At 40.8% G+C, this 23,968-nt stretch overlaps 1 protein-coding gene and 1 long non-coding RNA gene across 3 annotated transcripts in view; both read left to right on the forward strand.

Moving 5' to 3' along the window:
• Positions 1-9,830, forward strand: part of LOC139017388 (uncharacterized) — a 28,239-nt gene extending 18,409 nt beyond the window's left edge. Inside the window, exons 5-7 of the mRNA XM_070425718.1 lie at positions 48-329; positions 3,381-3,528; positions 7,630-9,830. Coding sequence (XP_070281819.1) covers positions 48-329; positions 3,381-3,528; positions 7,630-8,539 — 1,340 coding nt within the window. The 3' untranslated portion in view covers positions 8,540-9,830. The remainder of the gene's footprint in view (positions 1-47; positions 330-3,380; positions 3,529-7,629) is intronic.
• A 4,800-nt stretch (positions 9,831-14,630) lies between these two features.
• On the forward strand, positions 14,631-23,592 carry LOC139017389 (uncharacterized). 2 transcript variants are annotated; one of them, XR_011472855.1, is made up of 4 exons: positions 14,631-17,497; positions 19,888-20,938; positions 21,434-21,639; positions 22,809-23,592. It is a non-coding gene; the product is annotated as an uncharacterized lncRNA (long non-coding RNA). The 2 variants fall into 2 exon arrangements; XR_011472854.1 differs by lacking the exon at positions 14,631-17,497 and having other exon boundaries at positions 18,485-20,938.
• The last annotated feature ends 376 nt before the right edge of the window (positions 23,593-23,968 follow it).

Here is a 23,968-nt window from a genome sequence, read left to right on the forward strand (position 1 = left end):
TAGGAAAATGAGCTTAGGACCTGACTTCTCTCTCTTCCTCTTCCCAGCTCTTGGCTCAAATCCTCAGTTCCATGTGGAAGTCACTAAGTCCAGCCAACTCCGATTAGAGTGCAAGTCAGAGGGCTGGTTCCCTCAGCCAAAGGTCCAGTGGATGGACTCTGAGGGAGGAGAAATTTCAGCTGAGTCTGAGACTCACACCCAGGACAAAGGTGGCTTGTTCCATGTAACAACATCACTGCTCCTCAGAGAACCTTCTCAGAAGAATCTGATATGTTCTATCTGGAACCCAGTACTGAATCAGAAAAAGGAAGAACAATTGTCCATAGCAGGTCAGTTTTCTCTCTCCCCTCACTGTGCCACAAAAAGGGCTTGGATGCTCACATCCACACCTCTCTTCACTTTCTCCCACATGTTGTATGTTTGATCACAGCTGCTTTTAGCAGCCTTTATACCTATTATAAATTCTGGTATTTGCAATTTTTTTATTTGGTTCTCTTATGTGTGGCATTTTATTTCTAAGAAAAGAAGAAGAACACAATAATTTTTACAGCCATATTCATATTGGAAATCTAAACATTTAAATTTAAGTCAGATGTGGGGCTATTCTAGGTAATGACAAGGCCATAAATGGCCATGAGAGCAAGGGGAGAAAAGTGGAGTCAAAGTGAGGACCTACGTAATTTGGCCACTCTCTCCAACTCTCACATTTCATCCCAGTTTGTCTCCCTTTCTCTCGCTGAGCTCTGGGCATACTGGCTTTGACAAGTTCTCAAAGGTACCAAGCTTTTTCTTAAATCGAGCCTTCACACTTGCTCCCTCCTCTAAGTGGGACACTCTGTTCTGGCTTTTTTCTTAGTTTAATTTATTTATAATTTAAGGGGGTGACATGGTGAGTTCATTCCAAAATCCTGCTATGTCCCTAACTCCAGTCTCCCTCTTCCCCTTTCATACTCTCTCTTCATTGCTTCATCCCTTCCTCCCTGAACTGTTTTACACCCCAGGACACACACTGAATCATTTACTTCTATTATAGAGGAAAACAACTTTCTTTAACTCCTACCTTCAAATTTGCCTCTCCAGACCAATTAAACACTCAGCTGAACCAAGGACCATTCATGTAGTAACCTTAGAAATAGGTTAAAATAAAGTGTGATGAAAATAACGTCTATTTGCCAGTACAATATCCTCATACATTCTAAACAGAAAGTCAGAGGACACTGACAAGTACAAAGGGGATTAAAATTTGTCTAAGGCAGTTTGTCCATCCAAACCAGGTGTAGCTGAGCACCAAACTCAAGTAACTCAAGTTCTCATTCTCCTAGCGCAGAACTGTTTTCAGAGAAAGATTAACTGGCATCAAGTTTGAGATCTAAGGAGAGGGCAAATTACATAGGTCTTCACTTTGACTCCACTTTTCTCTACTTGCTCTCATGGCCATCTCTGGATGTGTCATGACCTACAATTGTCCTACATGTAACTTAAACTAAAAATTTTGTATTTCCAATACGAATATGGTTGCATAGGTCAGGATGTTCCCCAGAACATTGTACCCCATTTTTAGGAGGTAGTTCTTCAATCATTCTCTCTATTCTTCATTTGGATAACTACTATTTATTCTCTAGTTTTGGATGAAATATTACTTCCTTAGAGAGTCTTACTTTTACTGCCTCTCCAGCTGAATTAGGTTGCAGCATTCTTCTCTTTTATACTACAATGTTGTTTTAGTAACATTTGTACTAAAACTGATGCAATTATACATAAATTTCCTTGTGCATTAATATTCCTTGTAAATGTCACTCAGTATGCAGTAAATTTCCTGAAGATGGGAGGCATAATTCAAAATCATTCTAAACTGCCTGGATGGAATGGCTCAGTGGTTGAGAATCGACCTAGGAACCAGGGGGTCATGGTTGGATTTCCTGTTAGGGCACATGCTCAGGTTGCAGGCTCAAACCCCAGTAGGGGATGTGCAAGAGGCAGTCAATCAATGGTTCTTTCTCATCACTGATGTTTCTTTTTTTTTTTTTTTCTTTTTTTTAAAATATATTTTATTGATTTTTTACAGAGAAGAAGGGAGAGGGATAGAGAGCTAAAAACATCGATGAGAGAGAAACATCGATCAGCTGCCTCCTGCACACCTCCCACTGGGGATGCGCCCGCAACCAAGGTACATGCCCTTGACCAGAATCGAACCTGGGACCCTTGAGTCCGCAAGCCAACGCTCTATCCACCGAGCCAAACCGGTTTGGCATCATCACTGATGTTTCTGTCTCTCTCTTCCTCTCCCTTCCTCTCTGAAATCAATAAAAATATATTTTAAAAAACATAATTCTCATAAAAATACATAGAAATCAGGGGCCATAATTTTAATTAACTCATAAGTCAGAGAAAGAGTCTCTAACAAAACTGGTTCTATTGATTTTTTACAGAGAGGAAGAGAGAGGAATAGAGAGTTAGGAACATCAATGAGAGAGAAACATCGATTAGCTGCCTCCTGCACACTCCCTACTGGGGATGTGCCCACAACCAAGGTACATGCCCTTGACTGGAATCAAACCTAGGACCCTTCAGTCCACAGGCCGACGCTCTATCCACTGAGCCAAACTAGTCAGGGCATCAGATGATCTTTAGATACATTTATTACATAATGCTTTAGCATGATAATAAGACATGGAATTTGTTTTTTTTGCCTTATTTCCATATAATAGGCACTTTTTCTTAACATAGGCTTCTCTGAGTTAATATTGCACCTGATGACTGAAGAGGGAGTAGAAGCTGTCCAGTAAGAATGGTAAAGGGAAAGGCAACAAGTGTTCCAGGAATAGGGACAGTGCAGAGACCCACTTCACTTCAACCGCCCACTGCCAGTGTCAGACCTTGGGCTTCATCCAAAAGTAAAAGTGTTTTAGTTCTAAAACATTAAATACCAATGTCTCACTTTTTGAGCATAGTTTCCAATTCTTCAAACTTTATACTTTACCTCTTTATACACAGGCTTTTCAGCCTCATAGAGACCTCTGGTCCCTTGATTTTTTCATGCTATTCCAGGTACCAGCTTCAGCCTTCTTTAAACTCCATGGGTCACCTCCCTGACCTAGACTTTTGTCGATTCTGATACATGTTGTGACACTGCTACTCTTCCATGGAAGAAATTAATTTATTTGCTTAAAGTTATTTTCTGAGCAAATAAGCTGAATAAGATAACATTTGAATGAATGCTTGAACTTACTAGTTAACCATATTTTGAGAGGGAAATTGAGATAGAGGGAGGATCCACAATGTATTTCTGTTAGAGGGAATATGATTGGGATCCACTGAGCAAGAAGTGAATGTGGTAACAACTTTCTTGGGAAACTAATTGTGGGACATCTGTGTTTTAGTTGTTGAGCCCATCAGTACAACAGTCAATGAGCCCATCAATACTACAGTCATTCCTGTGGTTACATCTTTGGCAGCACTTCTGATAATGCTGATTTCCATTGGACTTTATTTACTAAGCAACAGGCTCAAAAACTGGTCCAAAAACAGGTAAAGGTATTCTTTTTTTTAAATATATAATCATCCTTTCTCAGAGATATCTGTCCTTCGCCTTTCTGCTTAGGAACAACATAAAAATCAACAAAGCTCTATTCAGAGGAAGTCACACCAATGAGACTCTAAAAGTCTAATACCTCAACCATAAAATGTGGAAAATAAACTTTATTTATAGAACTTCTGTGTAGATTAAAAGAAATGCTTTACATGAAGCATTCTTGCCTTGAACTACCACAAAGGTATTCAATGAAAGGCTATCATTATTATTGTTGTTGTTATTAATAATGTTGTGACAGAAGAAGGAAGAAGACAGAAATAAATGGAAAGATGATGGAAGGATCAAATATTCATGATACACTAAATATCCATGAGGCATATGAATCACTCATTTATGAGATCTTAAATTGACCACCCATGGGAAATACTTATTTTTCTATCAACAACTTTTACACAAGAAATAAGGGTAAAATTTGTAGCTGCTCATTAGGCCAACAAAGAGCTACAACTATGTTAGGTATACTTACCCCACAAGTATGGGTGTTGGCCCAGGTAATACATTATGAGCCCCCTTGTTCAAGATACCTTTAGTCTTTAAAACCACACAATCAGCAGAGGATTGATGAGGCAGACAAAAACAGGACCTGTAAACATTGCTAATTTTTTTTGAGACTTTACATGATGTGCTTGCAAACTCTCCTAAGTGTTAATCTAAATCATCTCTTTCCCTTGGCATTTTGCTAAATTTTAAATTGATTCAATAAACTGTGTATTTATAAATAAGTAAGTAAATAAATAAATAAATAAATAAACTTTGTATTTTTGCCCTCGCCAATGTAGATCATTGGTTAGAGTGTTGGCCTAAGAAACAAAGGATCATGGGTCTCCAGGCCAAGGGCACATACCTGGGTTGAATGTTCAATCTCTGGTTCCAGTTTGGGTGTGTGCAGGAGGTAATCTATCAATGTGTTTCTGTATCCCTCTTCACAGGTCTCTCTCTCTCGCTCGCTCGCTCGCTCTCTCTCTTTCTTCTGACCCCTCCCACTTTTCTGCTCTATAAAAAAAAAAGACAAACACAAAAACAATGAAAAATATATGCTCAGGTGAGGATTAACAAATAAATAAATAAGTAAACTCTGTATTTTGAGTTTATTAATTTGGCATAGAGTTGTTTAAAACATTTTCTTATTACTCTTTTAATGTCTAAAGTGTTTGTAGTAATGTCCTCTCCTGATATAGAAATTTTGTGTTTCTTATCTTTCTTCCTTGATTAAGCCACCTAGAAATTTATCAATTTTATTAATATTTTCAAATATCTTTTTATATCATTATTTGCTAATAATATTTTATTGATTTTTGCTGTTAATTTAATTATATCCTTCCTTCTTTGTGTTTAATTTGGTCTTCTTTTGAGAGTGGAAGGGAGGGGAAGAGACAGAGAGAGAGAAACATTGATGTGAGAGACACACAACAATTGGTTGCCTCCTGCATGCTCCCCGACTGAGCCAAGGATCAAGGCGGCAATGGTGGTATATGCCCTTGACTGAAATTAAACCCAACACCCTTCAGTCCTCGGGCTGATGCTCTATCCACTGAGCCAAATCTGCCAGCACTAGAAGCTTCTTAAGTAATTGGTTTTTTACGTTACTTCTTTCCTAATACCAGCACTTAAACATTTAATACTATAAATTCCTTTCTAAAAGGGTACTATGCTAAGTGAAATAAGTTTGACAAAGACAAATACCATATGATTTCACTTATATGTGGAATCTAAATGACAAAATAAATGAACAAGCAACACAAAAACAGACTCATAGAGAACAAACTAATGGTTGCCAGATAGGAAGGCGGTTGGTTGGATGGGTAAAAAAGATGAAGAGATTAAGAAGTACAAATTTTTAGTTACAAAGTAGTCACAGGAATGTAAAGTACAGCACAGGGGATATAGCTAATAATATTGTAATAACTACATAAGGTGTCAGATGTGTACTAGATTTATCAGGGTGATCACTTCATATGTTATAGAAATGTCTAACCACTATGCATGCACCTGGAAGTAATCCTATATAATAAAATGCTAATATGCAAATTGACCAAATGGTGGAACAACCAGTCACTAAGACCCACACTGACCACCAGGGGGAAGACGCTCAACACATGAGCTGCCCCCTGGTGGTCAGTGTGCTCCCACTGGGGGAGCGCCGCTCAGCCAGAAGCCGGGCTCACAGCTGGCGAGCGCAATGGCGGTGGCAAGAGCCTCTCCCACTACCACGGCAGCATTAAGGCTGTCCGACTGACGTGGATAGCAGCCCTAGCCATCTGTTGGACATCCCCCAAGGGCTCCTGGACTGCGAGAGGCCACAGGGTGGGTTGAGGGGCCCTCCCCCGCAGCCCTCGAGTGCACAAATTTTAATAAAATAATATTGAGTCTCAAAAAAAAACAAAAAACCTTTAACATTGGGGCTATCAGAACCTTCCATTTTGGATGAGTTTGTGAACAAATTAGACCATTCCACAGTAGTTGACGAATTATCTCCAATACCCGTAACTATCATTTAAAAACCTATCATTAAAAAATCTTTGAACCTAATTCAAAATATGGTGAATAAAATGTACAAATAAAATATCCTCTAGCTTTAGCTGTATCTCATGAATTGTAATGCAACCCAGGTATGTGCCCTTGACTATGAATCAAACCCATGGCCCTTTGGTCCAATGGCCAACATTCCCTAATCACTGAGCAAAGTGGCCAGGGCATGTGTTGTATTTTTATTATTCAGTTCAAACATTTCCTAATTTCCCTTGTTATTTCTTCTTAATCCATGGGTTCTTTATAAATGTGTTAATTTCCATCTAATATCATTGCCCTTCTACCTGAAGAAAGTTTAACATTTTTTGTTGTGTGTGAATGCTGGTAACAAATTCTCATGTTTTGTTTGCCAAAGAAGCCTTTCTTTCCATTTTCTTTTTTTTTTTCTTTTACTTAAGGCTATTTTCATTGGATATAGAGCAAGTCTAGAGTAGCCTTTATTGTTAAGCTAGTTTAGTCCTATTCCAGTCATAATTTTTCTGGGCTCTCTACTAAAAAGCAAGGTATCTTCACTCTGACTAGTTGAAACTATAATATCTTTCAGTTCTGTGTGAGCTCTGAGGATTGTCCAGTTAAAGTTCCCATTAGTGCCTTGCCTCACCTCATAGATAGCACAGTATTCAGCAACCAGTTCAGAAAATCCCTGTGTAGACTTCTGGATCTCTCTCTCTCTCTCTCTCTCTCTCTCTCTCTCTCTCTCTCTCTCTCTCTCTCTGCCTAGCTTCCTTTTCTCTGGTATTCTGCTCCAAAAATTCTCCCCATCAGCTTCCCTGAACTCTGATCTCTCTTCATCTTCGCAAGGCAGCTCTGTCCATGGGATTCTCTTCCCTGCTCTGCAGTCTAGAAATAGTCTCAATACAGTAGGTTGGAAAATTATATTGTTGCTCTTTGCTGAGGATCATAACCCTGTGAGGCTATTATTTAATGTCTGAAATGGTTTTGGCTTTAAAATATGTTTTATCTGATATTATTAGTGTTTATGCCAGGAGGGCATGTCTAGTCCCAGTTACTTCATTATAGCTGGAAGGATATCTATTATTCTTTCTACAAATGGAAATAGTCCTTTGACTTCTATGACCCTATTAAAGGTCCTCCTGCCCTTAGAGCCTGCCCAAGAAGCTGAGGGAAAGAGCTTAGGAAGGCCAAACACAAAGTGAGAGGCAGGCTGTCATGGGCCCTGAGCATCCAGGCACTCCTCCCAGGACTAGGCTGAAGTAAGGGAGGTGCCTAAGACACAACATTTAGGGAGACACTAACTCAGGTTTACATAAATGCTGCCCCTGTTCTTGCATGACACTGCGAATAAATGCCTCCTTCTACTTCACATCACCTGCCTACACTAGTCTCAGCTCTGCCCTGGGCATTCTTGCTAAGTGTGCAAAGAATGCAATGCCTGGGATTCTCTTTACTTGGATCATTTCTCAAGGCTGAGTTTGCAGTGAGCAACCTTGAGAAATAAAATAATTTCTTTTCTGAGCAAAAAGCAAATTTGTTTCCTCATGTTATAGAAGCGGTAAACACCAGCACTACACCCACCATCGCATCTGCCAAGCCACCCCTCCCATGACCAGGGATTATGCCGCAGTCCCTGCCGACCACGTGGAGTTCTATGCTGAGTCCGACCCCGAGGGCACCAGTGCCAACGCCCCCAGGCCTGCCATCCTGGCCTACACCTGTGTTGCTGCCACTAACCCTGACCAGGACGGTGCCAGGGCCCACATGCCTGGGACCGCCCCCTCCACCCAGAAGGACCACAATACCAGCCCTGACAAGGACAGTGCCAGGGCGGACCCACCCGGGACCACCCTTGGCAACACTGCCACGGGAGCAGACACCTCCAAGGCCACCGATGCAGATCTTGACCCAGAAGCCACCTGCACCTACCCGTCCAGGACCTCCCTTGGAAACGCTGCCACGGAGAAACCTGCACCTACCTGTCCAGGACTTCCCTTGGAAACGCTGCCACGGGAGCAGACACCCCCAAGGCCACCGATGCAGACCTTGACCCAGAAGCCACCTGCACCTACCCATCCAGGACCTCCCTTGGAAACGCTGCCACGGGAGCAGACACCCCCAAGGCCACTGATGCAGACCTTAACCCTGAAGCCACCTGCACCTACCCATCCAGGACCTCCCTTGGAAACGCTGCCACGGGAGCAGACACCCCCAAGGCCACTGATGCAGACCTTAACCCTGAAACCGCCTGCACCTACCCGCCTGGAACTGTCCCCGCCACCCAGGAGGACCACAATACCAACCCTGACCAGGACGGTGCCAGCTCCCACCTGCCCGGGGATGCCCTCCACAACGCTGCCCCCATGGCCACCAATGCAGACCTTGACTCAGAAGCCACCTGCACCTACCCACCTGGGGCAGCCCTGGCTGAGGCCCATGACACCCTCTACTCCAGTGCCTTGAAAGCTACTGCAAAGGTTCAGCTCTTGTCCAAATATGACCCTGAGAAGAAGGTGGAACTCCACGTCAGTATGGAGAGATCCACTGACCTGCCCATCAGTCCCTATTTGCAGAAGGATCTCCAGGGAAATATCCTGTGTGAACTCCCAAATAAGCTGCAGCCAGACAGTCTTTTCTGTCAAAGAAAGAAGTTTAGGCAGCCTCCATTTTGGCTCCCTAACTTGCAGCTCCCCTGGGGGCTGCCATTTTGAAATGGCAATGGTCAACCACTCCCTTTTTCCTTTAAATTAGCCGATCACACAAGAATGGGAGCCTAAGCTCTTCCAATCAAGAGTGAGGGACAGGGACTAGGACTAGCCTAGTGGGATCCTGTCAAGGGGGTCTGAGGCACCGGGAAGGTCTGGAGCCACCAGGGCAGTAGGCACCCTGAAGCTCCCACCAAAGCACCAAACGCAAGTGCCTCAATCCTATGCCAAACTCCGCCTGGACCCCCAGGCGACCTTCCTCCTCTCATACTTGTGGCCACAGGGACAGCTGGCACCCCCAGGCCTGAGGTCCTGGTCCCTGGGAGCCCTCCACCTATCCCTGCAGGAATCGGGAAGCAGACAGGGGCTGGCCCCTTACCTTTTGGATGAAGATGGACAGGCCTGTATACAAGTCAGAGCCAGAGGGTGTGAGACTCATAGCCCATGGGAGTCATGGACCTGGGCTTCCCTGCAGTCCCCGTCCTGGACACCCGAGAAGCGGAGCACCTTTGTTCTCAAACCAATGGTCCGGCGGCAACATGCCCTCCCTGTGGTCACAGTGTTGTAACGTACAATGTTGTAATGTACCCCGCGAATCACACAAGGATGCCTCAAGAAGTTGAATTAAGGAGTCATATTTATTGCAAATCCAGGTGTATTTCTGTTTGAAGTAATGAAAAGGTTCTAAAATTTATTGTTGGGATAAATACACAATTCTATACATAGAATATAAAGCACTGAATTATACACTTTTAATGGGTGAATTGTGTGGTATGTAAATTATATCTCAAATTGGTTAAAATATACAACTGCAAAATATTTTAAGCATATTAATTAAACTTATGAAGGTAACATCCAAGAAAAATGACTATAAAAGATGAAGGTTGTTTACTTGATGAACAGAAATTGCAAATGAAACCTCAGCCATTATCTCTTCAAATATTTCCTGCCTGATCCTTCTCTCTCTCTCTCTCTCTCTCTCTCTCTCCTGTGCGCACTCTCGCTCTCTCTCGCTCTCAATCTCCCCCCTCCCCCTTATGGGATTCTAATTACACATGAGTGTTAGAATTTTTTTAAAAAAATGTTCCACATCTCTGGATGTTCTGTTTTATTTAGGGGTGGTTTTTTTTTCACTCCTTTTGCTCTTTGTATTTCAGTTTAGATCATTTATCTTGACTTTGTCTAGTCTACTATAAGCAGGTAAAAGTAATCCTTTATCTTTGATAGTACACTTTTTTTACTTCCAACCTTGATGTCTTTTATCATAATTTCTATCTTCCTGCCGAAATACCCCATCTGTTTTTGCATGTTGTCTACCTTTTCCACTAGAGCTTTTAGCATATTAATGATAGCTATCATTTTTTATTCCTTCTCATTCTTTTTATTTGGTTTTTATTTGAATTTTTTAAATGTTGACATTTAAATGTTTGTTATCACTAAAGAAGCTTCTACTGACTATATTATCTGAGCTTCTCGAGATTTTTTAAATTTTATTTTTCAATTACAATTTACATACAATATCATTTTGTATTAGTTTCAGGTGTACAACATAGTGGTTAGACAATCATATCCTTTATAATGTGGTCCCTTCTACCCCTACATATCAAGTACCTATCGGGCACCATACATAGTTACTACAATATTATTGACTATATGCCCTATGCTGTACTTTCATATCCCTGTGACTATTTTTTTTAACACTTCACCTTTAATCCCTTCAAGGGATTGAAATTAGTACTTTTTAATCCCTTCACCTTTTTCATCCAGGCCCCTAACACCCCTCTCCTCTGGCAATCATTAGTCTGATCTCTGTATCTATGAGTCTGTTTCTATTTTGTTTGTTTATTTTGCTCTTTAGATTTCACATATAAGTAAAATCATGGTATTTGCCTTTCTCTGTTTGATTTATTTCAGTTAGCATAATACCCTGTAGATCCATTTATGCTATTGCAAATGGTATGATTTTATTCCTTTTTATGGCTGAGTAATATTCCACTGTATATATGTACCACCACTTTTTTATCCAGTAATCTCTTGATGGGCCTTTGGGTTACTTCCATACCTTGTCTATTTTAAGTAATGCTGCAATGAAAATGGGGTGCATATATTCTTTTAAATTATTGGTTCAGGTTTCTTCAGATATATACCCAGAAGTGGAATCACTGGGTCATAAGGCAGTTCCATTTTTAATGTTTTAATATGTTTTTATTAATTTCAGAGAGGAGGGGAGAGGGAGAGAGATATAGAAACATCAGTGAGAGAGAAACATTGATGAGTTACCTCCTGCATGCCCCCTACTGGGGATCAAGTGAGCAACCCAGGCATGTGCCCTGAATGGGAATGTAACCGTGCTCTCTTGGTGCATGGATGTGACACTCAACCAACTGGCCAGGCCATTTTTAATTTTTTGAAGAACCTCCATACTTTTTTCCATAGTGCCTGCCCCAATCTACATTTCCACCAACAGTGCACTAAGGTTCCCTTTTCACCATATTTGTGGTGCAAGCTCATAGTAAGACTCTCTTCCTTCATCCTCCTCAAACACTCCCTGTCTCTGGTACTGCATTTTCTGTTTCTCTATCCTCTCCTCCTCTGTCCCATTCCCAGTATATGTCCCCTAACTTGAGTGTGGGAGTTTCTTATATATTTTGGATATTAACCCCTTACCAGACATATACTTTACAAATCCTTTTCTCCCCTTTAGCAGGCATTTATGTTCATTTATTAGCCATTCTGACAGGTATGAGGTGATATCTCATTCTGATTTTAATTTGCATCTCTCTGATGATTGGTGATATTGAGTGTCTTTTCATAGGTCTATTGGCCATTTGTATGTCCTTTTTGCATAAGTGTTCATTCAGGTCCTCTGCCTATTTTTTAATTGGATTGTTTGTGAGGACTTTGGGGTAATGAGTTGTGTGAGTTCTTTATAAATTTTGGATATTAACCTCTTATCGGATAAATCACTGGCAAATATCTTCCCCCCCCCCCCCCCGCCCCCACCCCGACTTAGCAGGTTCTCTTTTCATTTTGTTCATTTCCTTTGTTGTGCAAAAACTTTTTTGTTTGATGTAGTCCTATTTATTTTGTTTGTTTGTTTGTTTCCCTTGCCCAAGGAGTTGTATCAGAAAAAAATATATACATCTATATATTTTTTATATATAAATAATATATATTATTAAAATATATATTTTTATATATTGCTAAGAGGAATGTCAGGTTTTACTGTTTGTTTCCTTCTAGGAGTTATATGGCTTGAGACACTTAAGTCTTTGATCCATTTTGAGTTTATTCTTGTGTATGTTGTAAGAAATAGGTTGAGTTTCATTTTTTGCATGTATCTGTCCATTTTTCCCAATATCATTTATTGAATAAACTGTCTTAACCCCATTATATACTCTTTCATCCTTTGTCATATATTAATTGACCGTATGGGCATGGTTTTATTTCTGGGCTCTCTATTTTGTTTCATTGATCTATGTGTCTGTTTTTATACCAGTACCATGCTATTTTCTTGTACTATAGTTCAATGTCAGGTAGTGTGATACCTCCAACTTTGTTCATCTCTCTAAAGATTGCTGTGGCTATTCAGAGTCCTTTGTGGTTTCACATAAATTTTTAGATTATTTGTTCTCGTTCTGTGAAAAATCATATTGGTTTTTTTTATAGGGATTACTTTAAATTTATAGACTGTATGGGGCAGCATGGATGTTTTAACAATGTTAATTCTTTCCATCCATGAGCACAGTATATGTTTCTATTTATTTGTATTTTCTTCTAAGTCTTTCTTATAATTTTCTGAGTATAGGTCTTTTACCTCCCTGGTTAAATTTATGCCTAGGTATTTTATTTTTTGAGGCAATTGTAAATAAGAATTTTTTCTTAGTTTACTTTTCTAATAGTTTATTATTGGCGTATGCAACCAATCTGCCCTAGCTGGTGTGGCTCAGTTGATTGTGTGTCATCCCATACACCAAAAGGTTGCTGGTTCAATTGCCTGTCAGGACATATGTCTGGGTTGTGGACTCTATACCCAGGGGGTGTGCAGGAGACAGCTGATTGACGTCCCATTGATGTTTCGATCTCACTCTCCCGTTCTGAAATTATATAAAAAAAACACATATTTTTAAAGCAATTTCTTTTTTTTTAATATATTTTATTGATTTTTTACAGAGAGGAAGGGAGAGCGATAGAGAGTTAGAAACATTGATCAGCTGCCTCCTGCACATCTCCCACCTGGGATGTGCCCACAACCAATGCACATGCCCCTGACCGGAATCGAACCTGGGACCCTTCAGTCCGCAGGCCAATGCTCTATCCACTGAGCCAAACCGGTTTCGGCTTTAAAGCAATTTCTAAATATTTATTTTGTATCCTGCCGGGAGCCGGTCCATCCTTGCTGCTTGACACAGTCGCTGCAGAGAAGAAACGTCTGCACAGCATATGTTTCAAGGGACCTGGCGTATATAGCATACTGTTCTTAATATGTTTTACTCTCCTTAGCGCTATGTGTTTTGACCAAGGTCACCTCTCCGAGAAAGGTTGTTTCCCCAGGTGGAGATTTTTCCCTGAGGTTAGGGAGGGGATACAACCCCTTAATTAAGTGCCAGGCGGGTAGTTAAGCTACATAATCTTTACTCCCTGGAATGGAGATAAGAAACGCCCTAACCTTTGGAATAGAAATTGATAGGATTAAAATCAACTGGTATAAATACAGATGTAGCAAGACAATAAAAGACAGAACCTAGACTCAGAACCTAGACACAGAACCTAGAGAGAGACAGAACCTAGAGACAGGACTTGGCTGGAGATCCTACACAGAACCTAGAGACAAGACTTGGCTGGAGATCCTACACAGAACCTAGAGACAGGACTTGGCTGGAGATCCTAGGCAGAACCTAGAGACAGAACCTAGCAGGAGAACATGGCAAAAGATCCTGGACAGAACCTGGCTACAGAACTTGGCTGGAAAACCTAGACATAACATAGCAAGAGAACCTGGACAGAGACTGGCTAGAGAACCTAGCAAGAGAACCTGTACACAGAACTTGACTGGAGATCCTGGAGGGAGAACCTCGCTATGCTGATGAACTGAACCCAGTCTCCATGTCATTCCTTCTTCGCCGACTCCGTCCACACCTTTGGGGACCCCTGGACCTGCTGGGGCTGGACCCCAGCAGTATCCTACTGCTTTACTGAATTCACTCATCAGTTCTAGTAGTTTTTTTATGGGATCTTTAGGATTCTCCCTATATAGTATTATGTCATCTACAAATAATAACAGTTTTACTTCTTTAAATTTGGATGCCTTTTGTAGGGTGATGGCAGACTAGAAGAGGTCAATAGGGAAAAGGGGAACATATGCAATACTTTCCACTAAAGATTTTTAAAAAATACATTTGGATGCCTTTTATTTTTTCTTCTTGTCTGATTGCTGTGGCTTGAATAAGAGTAGTGAAAGTGCTCATTCCTGCCTTGTTCCTGCTCTTAAGGGAAATTTTCTTAGATTTTCCCCATTGAGCCTAATGTTAGCTGAGGGTTTGTCTTATTTTGCCTTTATTATGCTGAGGCATGTTCCCTGTATTCTCACTTTGCTGAGAATTTTTATCAAAATGGATGCTGGATTTTGTAAAAAAAAAAAGTTTTTATACACCTATTAATATGATCATATGATTTTATCATTCATTTTGTTTATGTGATGTATATTAATTGATTTGTGGATAAGGCAGGTTTCCAAATTTTGGTCATTATCTTGTTTGGTTGTATTCACTGCTTGTATTTCTTAATAATTCTTTTCTTTTTTTCTTGCTTTTTGCATAGCTCATAATGTTTGACTGAATGATGGACATTGTATGCAAAAGAACAGGAGAAAATGAAAGAAGTAATATTTATACATTTAAATAGCTCACTTTGCCATCTGTCAAGCCACTAGTATGTGGGATTGAGTCCATTTAGTCAGTGTTGAGCTGGGTGTGTTGGTGTTTTGTTGCTATAACTGTGTGAAGTGCACCACAGACCACATTAAGCAATTCTTAATGTGAGGCATGAGGTGTCAGGAATATTTCTGAGTATACACTTTCAGCTTTTAGCAGGCACTATCTACCTTTGTCACACATGGGGGGGTGTGTCTCTGTTATTGGTCTCAGAGTAGGCTGATATGGCTTGTTGTGGTAAGATGTGTTCTGAGGTGATATCTCATTGTGTTTTTTATATGCAGTTCCTTAATGATTAGTGATGTTATGGACCTTTTCATATTCCTGTTTGCCAATTGTATGTCAGGAGAAATGTATATTCATATCCTTTGTCCATTTTTAATGAGTTATTTGGTGTTTTGCTAATGAGTTGTAGGAGCTTCTTATATATTTTGGATATTAACCCCTTCCCAGACATATACTTTACAAATCCTTTTCTACCACTCAGTAGAATGTCTTTTCATTTTGTTGATTGTATCCTTTGCTGTGCAGAAGCTTTTTACTTTGATACGATCCCACTTGTCTATTTGCACTTTTGTTGCCATATCAAAAAAAGTCATTCCCAATAGCTTTCCCACCTATTTTTTTCTAGGAGTTTTACAGTTTCAGATTTTACATTGAAGTCTTCATACATTTCGAGTTGATTTTTTTTTATTTCTTTTTTTTTATTTTATTGATTTTTTACAGAGAAGAAGGGAGAGGGATAGAGAGTTAGAAACATCGATGAGAGAGAAACATCGATTAGCTGCCTCTTGCACGCCCCCCAGTGGGGATGTGCCCGCAACCAAGGTACATGCCCTTGCCCGGAATCGAACCTGGGACCCTTGAGTCCGCAGGCCGAGGCTCTATCCACTGAGCCAAACCGGTTCGGCTCGAGTTGATTTTTGTATATGGGGTAAGATAGGGTCCAATTTCAATCTTTTCATGTGACTATCCAGTTTTCCCAACACCATTTATTAAAGAATCTATTCTTTCCCCATTGTGTACTCTTGGCACCTGTAAACAATTAGTTGATATATTCATGGGTTTATTTCTGGGATCTCTATTCTGTCCCATTGCTCTATGTGTCTGTTTTGATTGCCATAGGTTTGTAATATAGTTTAAAATGTGGACATTTTTAAAAATATGTTTATTGATTTTTTACAGAGAGGAAGGGAGAGGGAGAGAGTTAGAAACATCACTGAGAGAGAAACATCAATCAGCTGCCTCCTGCACATTCCCCACTGGGGATGTGCCCGCAACCAAGGTACATACCCTTGACCGGAATCGAACCTGGGACCCTTCAGTCCGCAGGCCGACGCTCTATCCACTGAGCAAAACCAGTCAGGGCAAATGTGGACATTTGATGTTTCCAGATTTGTCCTTCTTTCTCAAGATTACTTTGGCTATTAGAATTTTTTGGTGACTGTATATGAATTTTAGGATTGGTGCAGGGTTTTTATTTCTAGAAAAAAAATGCCATTGATTCTTAACACATTGTGGACCAGCTTTATTGCTAACTTTACCAAGTGGCCAGATAAGTTTCTATTGAATGAGTACAAAAAATGTTTTACAAAAAAAAATGTTTTACATAAATGTTAAAGGCATGCTTTAAAATTATTACCCATTGCATTTTGCAGTTATTTATTATATGTTCTTACAAGCTAATATCTTTTTAAAGTATGATACTTTGTAAAACACTGTGTAATATGAAGTGAGAATTTTCCTGACCCATCTGCAATGTTTAATAGGGCCTGCAGTGAATCTATAGATCATTTGGGATAGTGTGGACATTTTAACAATATTAATTCTTCCAATCCATGAACTCAAGGATATCTTTCATTTACTTGTGTCTTCTTCAATTTTTTATATCAATGTTTTATAGTTTTCAGTATGCAGATATTTCATCCCCTTGGTTACATTTATTCCTAAGTATTTATTATTTTTATGCAATTGTATATGGGATTATTTTCTTCATTTGGGGGGACAGAGAGGATGAGTAAATTCATCAAAGTCAAACCACTAGTAAATGGAGAAACTAATACTTAAATCTGGTTCTGAAAGACACCTAAATCCATGTCCTCTATTAAAACTCCATTGCTTTATAGTAAATCAATGAGAAATATGTACATCCTCCTCCAAAACTTCATTCTGGAAAACTTTTTAAGGTTTTTATTTCAGTGGTCGGCACACTCATTAGTCAACAGAGCCAAACAGCAACAGTACTTCTTCGAAATAGACACGCCCAGACCGAAAACCGACTTCTGCGCATGGGCCACGAAGTTTCAATCCCACTGTCCGCGCCCGCACGTGGTATTTTGTGGAAGAGCCACACTCAAGGGGCCAAGAGCCCCATGTGGCTCGAGAGCCGCAGTTTGTCTACCATGGGAGCACTTTGATAAGCCCTAAGCAGAGGGAAGACCTACAAAAATGTATATTGATTTATTAACATCTAAACCAGCGGTTCTCAACCTGTGGGTCAAGACCCCTTTGGCGATCGAAAGACCCTTTCACAGGGGTCGCCTAACACCATCCTGCATATCAGATATTTACATTATGATTCATAACAGTAGCAACATTACAGTTATGAAGTAGCAACGAAAATAATTTTATGGTTGAGTCACAACATGAGGAACTGTATTTAAAGGGCCAGAAGGTTCAGAACCACTGATCTAAACCAACTTCACTACAGAATGCAGGCCTCCTAAAACTTTTGAAAAATTGCATCCTGATGAACCCCATTGAAGATCCTCTATGTCATCGAGGTAAGTGTTCAAAAGTCCAGGTAAGTAGATGGCTTGGCTGAACACCAGGGTTTTGTAGGCCCAATTAAATCAGGCTCACTCATATGGCGACTTGAGACTTTTTCCAAAGCCCCTCTATGTATAGGACTCCACAACTTAAGAAGCTAAGCCTTGTTACAGGGAAAGGAATATCACTCACTCCTATTTTCATGCAAATGGTCCCAGCAGCATAAAAAGGGGGGCAGTGAAAGTGATGACACTGATCTAATTATCTGGGGGCCAATATCACCAAGTTCCTGAAAGGAGCCCACATAATGGCCTGACACAGATACACAAAATGAAACCAGGAAACAATTGGGACCTTAGCAACAAGGCAGAAACTGACTCCTCTCCCCATGAAGATCTGTTTTATGACAATTTTCTACTACTTTCAGTTAGGTCCCACCACCTCCCCCAAAGAAAGCTGCAGCCCTTTTTTTCCAGCTTTACTGATATATAATTGATATTAAAATACCATGTTAGTTTAAGGTGTATAATGCTTTGATTTGATACACTTATAATATGCTAATTAGGCCAAACAGCCAAATGACCATCTGGACGATATTCCGGACGACCATCCGGACAACCTTCCAGGTGAAGCCAGGGCTGTGAGGGCTGAGCCCCTTGCATGAATTTTGTGCATTGAGCCTCTAGTTACAAAATAATTACCATCACAGCATTAGCCAAAACCTCTATCCTGTCACATAATTACCATTTCTTTTTTGTGATGAGAACTTTTCAGATCTACTCTTTTAGCAACTTTCAATTATAATCACCATGCTGCATATTAGATTCCCAAAACTTATTAATCTTATAAATGGGGAGATTTTTTACCAATATCTCCCCATTTCCCCAAGTCCCCTGTCCCTGGTAACCACCATTCTATTTTCTATTTCTACGAGGTCAACTTTTTAAGATTCCACTTATAAGTGATATCATACAATATTTCTCTTTCTCTGTCTTATTTCACTCAGCATAATGCCCTCAAGGTTCATACAAGTTATTACAAACAGCAGAAATTTCTTCTTTCTCATAATATTCCATTGTATGTGTAACCCACATTTCTTTATCCATTCATCCACTGATATCCATCTAGGTTGCTTTCATGTCTTAGCTATTGTGAATAATGGTACAGTGCTGATATACTTTCAAGATCCTGTTTCCCCTTTCTTTTGAATATATACCCAGAAGTAGGATTGCTGAATTGTTAAAAATAGACAAAGCACATAAGAATAATACTTCAGGAGGTACAGAGCCTCAGCATACAAAAATGTACTTCACAAACTTTAACATGATCTTCATAACCGCAGTCTAAGACAAATGTTAAAACTCCCACACTCAAAATGAGAAAAGTGAAATTCAGGGATATGAGTCCACTTGACAAAACATTCGAAGTAGCAAGGAGAATGAAAGGAGTCACTGCCTCCTCTACTAGCCTGTGAGCACCATGAAGGTTAAGATTCCTTATATTCTACCATTCCACAGCTATGTTGTTAATATATCAGCAAAAGGATGAAATGAAAGGTGTTCCCTAAAGAGCAACATTCAGTGCAGTTCAGCACACAATTTAGTTTCCTGAATCCAGACTACTGGACCTGGGTTTCAAAACCCAAAACTTCAAGTTTCCTCTCCCAGTGGTCCCACCCTATCTCTCACCACTAGCTCCCCCACTTGGCAAGCTCTAGTCCTACCTCACATCCTGTTGCTGCCTTAACCTAGTACCATCACTGCCTGGGACCATGTCATGCCCTGCCCTGTTTTCCAGATAAAGATTTTTGCCCCTAATACCAGCTCAGATCAAATCACACTCATCACAACCTCTTAGGCTCTTGGCCATGTCTATTAGGGATCAGACTGACAGACAATTTAACTTTCTCCAGCTCCAGCCCTAAGTCCAACTTCATTCACTCTACAGGGCCTGATATCAAGGTCCTGCACCTTGTAGTAGAAGCAATGTAGGGTAGGCAATGATTGTAGGCTTTGGAGGCAGGCAGACAGACCTGGATTCAAATCCCATTATATAAAGCAGACAACTTATTTTAGCTCTATAAACTTCTATTTTCTTTTATGCCCATGGAGAATGATACTATATACCTTGAGAGGAATCAGCACAGAGTTCGTTCAAGGTCATAACTCTCATTTATACTTAATCAAAATTCTTCCTAATGTTATTTAAGGATAACTTTACATTTAAATTCAATGGGAAGAAATTGCCTTACTACCTAAAAATAGCTAACACCCTTTAAGGAATAAATAAAGGACTAAATGAATGATGAAATAATTTTTAAAAATCAATCAAACCATTGGATATACTTGATATAGATGAATCCATTCAATGAAACAAATATATATTAACTACTTTTATGTTCTAGGCACTGTGAACAAGATAGACAGGATCCTTGCCCATATGGAGCGTTTAGTCCAACAATTTCTCTCTCCTTCCTTCGGTTTTTGACATGAAATCTATTATGACATTGAACTAACTACATTGAACTATTTATTTTGTAAGCTGCCTCCTCTACTTTCCTGTGAGCACCACGAAGGTAAAGCTAGGTGTTGATCACCTGCCTCAGGGCCTGATAAGAATTAATGACTTCATGTCCCATCCCTCATGAAGATTTTGCTGTCTCCTTTGGACTTTCCTTAAGTTTGCACAGTCCTGTTTCTTGCCCTCCGACAAAAATTCAGGCAGGAGGAGGCCCTAGAATTTATCCCTCTTGATCTAGTGGGAATAAAGGTTTAGGTAGGGAAACACTTTTGTGTCCAGTACAATTTATGGATCCAGAGAGAAAAATTTTATATATATATATTTATATATATATATGGGAAATGTTGATATGTGACAGAAAGATAAGTCCAAAATAGTATGCCAACTGAAGAGAGCCAAGTGATTGATGATAAGAGCCAAAGAGGGGAGCAAGGAGTGGTGGATTGGAGCAAGCCCATGGTGATGTCCAAATTAACTATGGAGATCCAGAGCCAATCCTTTTGTATCCTCCTGCCATGTATTTGAGTAAGTGGGCCCAGAGTAGTTAAAGGTATAGAACTATGTGGACACTGTTACCTTCCCCAGTGACCAAGCAAGATTTGGACCAAGACTGAGTAAACTTGGGAGTGGCCACTCTTTCCCAGACAGGAATATTAGCTCTGGGCGGACTTAGCTTAACAAAGAGAATAAATTCAATCAGTTGTTGGACACCTGAACAAACAGGAAGTTCCAGGGTGTCTTCGCCCTCTTTTTGATATCATAGTTGGGGAAAGGACAGATAATAAGGACTAACGATTATTTGCACTTACTAGTACAACAGATGGAGAACAGGAAGCTTGGATGCAACTGCCTCAACCCTGTCTGAACTTGTAGATGCAGATCGTGGACACCTGAGAGCATGTGATTTCAACTGTTTCACAGAGGAACCCTTCTGAGTAAGGGTGCCCAGTAGGTCATAAAGCAGACAGCAGCAGAGCTCTTGTGGCTAGAGTGAGGCTATAAAGTCTGCAAGACCAACTGCTCAGCCCCCTCCTTGATCCTTGTGGTTGGTAGGGGTGGGCAGAAGGGAGCAGGCATGGAGAGAGCTGGGAAAAGGATGAGGAGGTTGTGGTTCATAAAGAGAAACCACAATGCTGCAGAGCATTTAGGGATTGGATAGTCTTTCCAGGTTTTACATGTCAAAACAATGGTGAATGAGAATGATCAGGAATGAATAAGAGCTGGCTGCCAGGATCCTCCTTAACCATGGTGATTATCTCCAGCCAAAGTCAACAGGCAGCAGACTGATAAGAGACACATCAGTTCTTCTGTTCACAATTCATTTAGAGCTTTGTCTTTTTAAATGTGGAAGCCAATTTATTCAGACTTTTGGGTTTCCAGTCAGCACAGGGGCATTTGTCCCTTATCCCTCATCCTCTCTGACTTCTCAGAAACACAGAGGAAAGGTGCCAAACCAGCTGGTCAGAAAGGTCTGAGTTCACATAGAAACTTCTTTCAAAAGCTTTGGAAACAGAAGCCTGTGTAACTGCATTCACCTGTGGCCAAGCACCTTCAGAGTCCCCATCTGCCACCACACCCCTGCTATGGGCAGCTGCTTCTCAGCTACAGTGGGTGCCAAGCTTCAGACTACAGAGAGGTAAATAAACCGGCACCATTTATCACCTGTCAGAAATTCAGACTCCACTTGTCCTCAACAGCACAGCCAGACACACAAAAATCAACCACCGGTCAGAGGACAGGAGGACATGAAGGAGAGCCAAGGTGCCTGTATCCCACTCACAGGGAAGAAGACGGGAATGTTAACAGAACGTTTCTAGACTCTCTTCCTGTCCTTGAACTAAACAGGAAGGCGAAGTCTTCCATGTGTGTCACTCATTAAGAATAAAAATATCTGGCTGAGGGTCTCCATTCTACCCCGTAATGGTGTGCCTTCCGGAAACTTACTTGATTCTTCTAAAACCTGGTTCCTTCACCTTAGAACAGCGGTTCTCAACCTGTGGGTCACCAACCTGTGGGTCGTGACCCCTTTGGAGATCGAATGACCCTTTCACAGGGGTCACCTTAGACCATCAGAAAACACATATATAATTACATATTGTTTTTGTGATTAATCACTATGCTTTAATTATGTTCAATTTGTAACAATGAAAATACATCCTGCATATCAGATATTTACATTACGATTCATAACAGTAGCAAAATTACAGTTATGAAGTAGCAACGAAAATAATTTTATGGTTGGGGGTCGCCACAACATGAGGAACTGTATTTAAAGGGTCACGGCATTAGGAAGGTTGAAAACCACTGCCTTAGAAGGAGGATAATATGAACACCTGCTTCTAGGTTTTTGTGAAGGTCAACTAGAAATGTGATGAGCTTTGTGATCTATAAAGCACTGTGTATGTGATTATTGAGAATGGCTAAAGACTTTCTGGAGATGATCTGAGTATGTTTACCACTTTACCATTCCCCGGTCTCTGCTCCTTCCTGTGTATGACCATTTTGCCCAGTGCGACTGAAGGAGCCAGTGACTTCAGCTCTGCCAGGGATGACAGATCAATTAGATGACCACAGGAGAGTGCAAGGTATAGCACAAGGCTTTACAGGTTCATAGGTTGGGGTCCCAGTACTGCCTGCTGCTTACCAGCTATGTGACTTCTGATACAGTTTCTATATAAGACAGGGCTAATGGTACACACCTTCGAAATAGTTTAAGTGACTCACTGTCTAAATGCCTAGCTTATCATAGTATTAGGTAAAGATAAGTAAATTTGACGGTCCCGGATCTGTCTCTTGCTTCAACAGTGTTTGGACCAAACAGACCCAGGGACACCCCTTCTTCCAGCCTCCGACCACTCTCCAGCTTCTTATCCAGTCACCACCTTTGGAACCACCTCTGAGACAGGCCAACACACCACAGGTGTGTTTTTTTTACCTTAATTCCTTATTGTCGAACAACCATGAGCTCCAAAATTCATCAAAATTATTCCACTGAGATGGAGGCTGCCATCAACAACCTGGCCAGCCTGCATCTGCAGCCCCCTACACCTACCTCTCTCTGGGCTTCTATTTCAACCATGATGATGCGGCTCTGGAAGGCGTGGGCCACTTCCTCTGTGAGTTGGAAAAGCGAGGGCTCCAAGTGGCTCTTAAAGTTGCAAAACCAGTGCGGTGGCTGCATTCACTCCCAGGAGGTGCTGAAGCTTCCCAAGATGAGTGGGCAAAACTCAGGGGTGCCCTGGCCTTGGAGAGGAACCTGAACCAGGCCCTTTGGAGCTGCAGGCCCTGGGTTCTACCCGCGCAGACCCTCATCGCTGTGACTTCCTGCAGAACCACTTCCTGGGTGAGCAGGTGAAACTCATCAAGAAGATGAGGAGACCACCTGACTCACCTCCGCAGGCTGGCTGGCCCCAGGCTGGGCGGGAGAGTATCTCTTCGAAAGGCTCGCCCTCAAGCACAGCCAGGAGCCTTTGGAGCCCTCTGCATCCCCCTGGCTTTTGTCTGACCCTTTCTCCCAAACCCCTAGACATTCTTTTAGCCACCATGAGGCCCACTCTCATACATTGGACCAAATGGAAACAATAAAGCTTTTTGCAGAAAAAAAAATAACAACAATAAGTATAATCTTGCTTGCCAAGTTCACCAAAACAAAACATCTAGAAATTCGTATACGTGTAAAAGGGAGGCAGATTTAACAAACTACCATTTCATATTTTTAATTGCTCCAATCTTCCTCAAAATATGCCTAGTACATAGAACAGTGATGGCGAACCTTTTGAGCTCAGCGTGTCAGCATTTTGAAAAACCCTAACTTAACTCTGGTGCCGTGTCGCATATAGAAATCTTTTGATATTTGCAACCATAGTAAAACAAAGACTTATATTTTTGATATTTATTTTATATATTTAAATGCCATTTAACAAAGAAAAATCAACCAAAAAAATGAGTTCACGTGTTACCTCTGA

Source organism: Myotis yumanensis, unplaced genomic scaffold (assembly GCF_028538775.1).
Source record: "Myotis yumanensis isolate MYYU_CA2020_CCGP unplaced genomic scaffold, mMyoYum1.0.hap1 SCAF_10, whole genome shotgun sequence".
In the NCBI taxonomy this organism is placed as follows: domain Eukaryota; kingdom Metazoa; phylum Chordata; class Mammalia; order Chiroptera; family Vespertilionidae; genus Myotis; species Myotis yumanensis.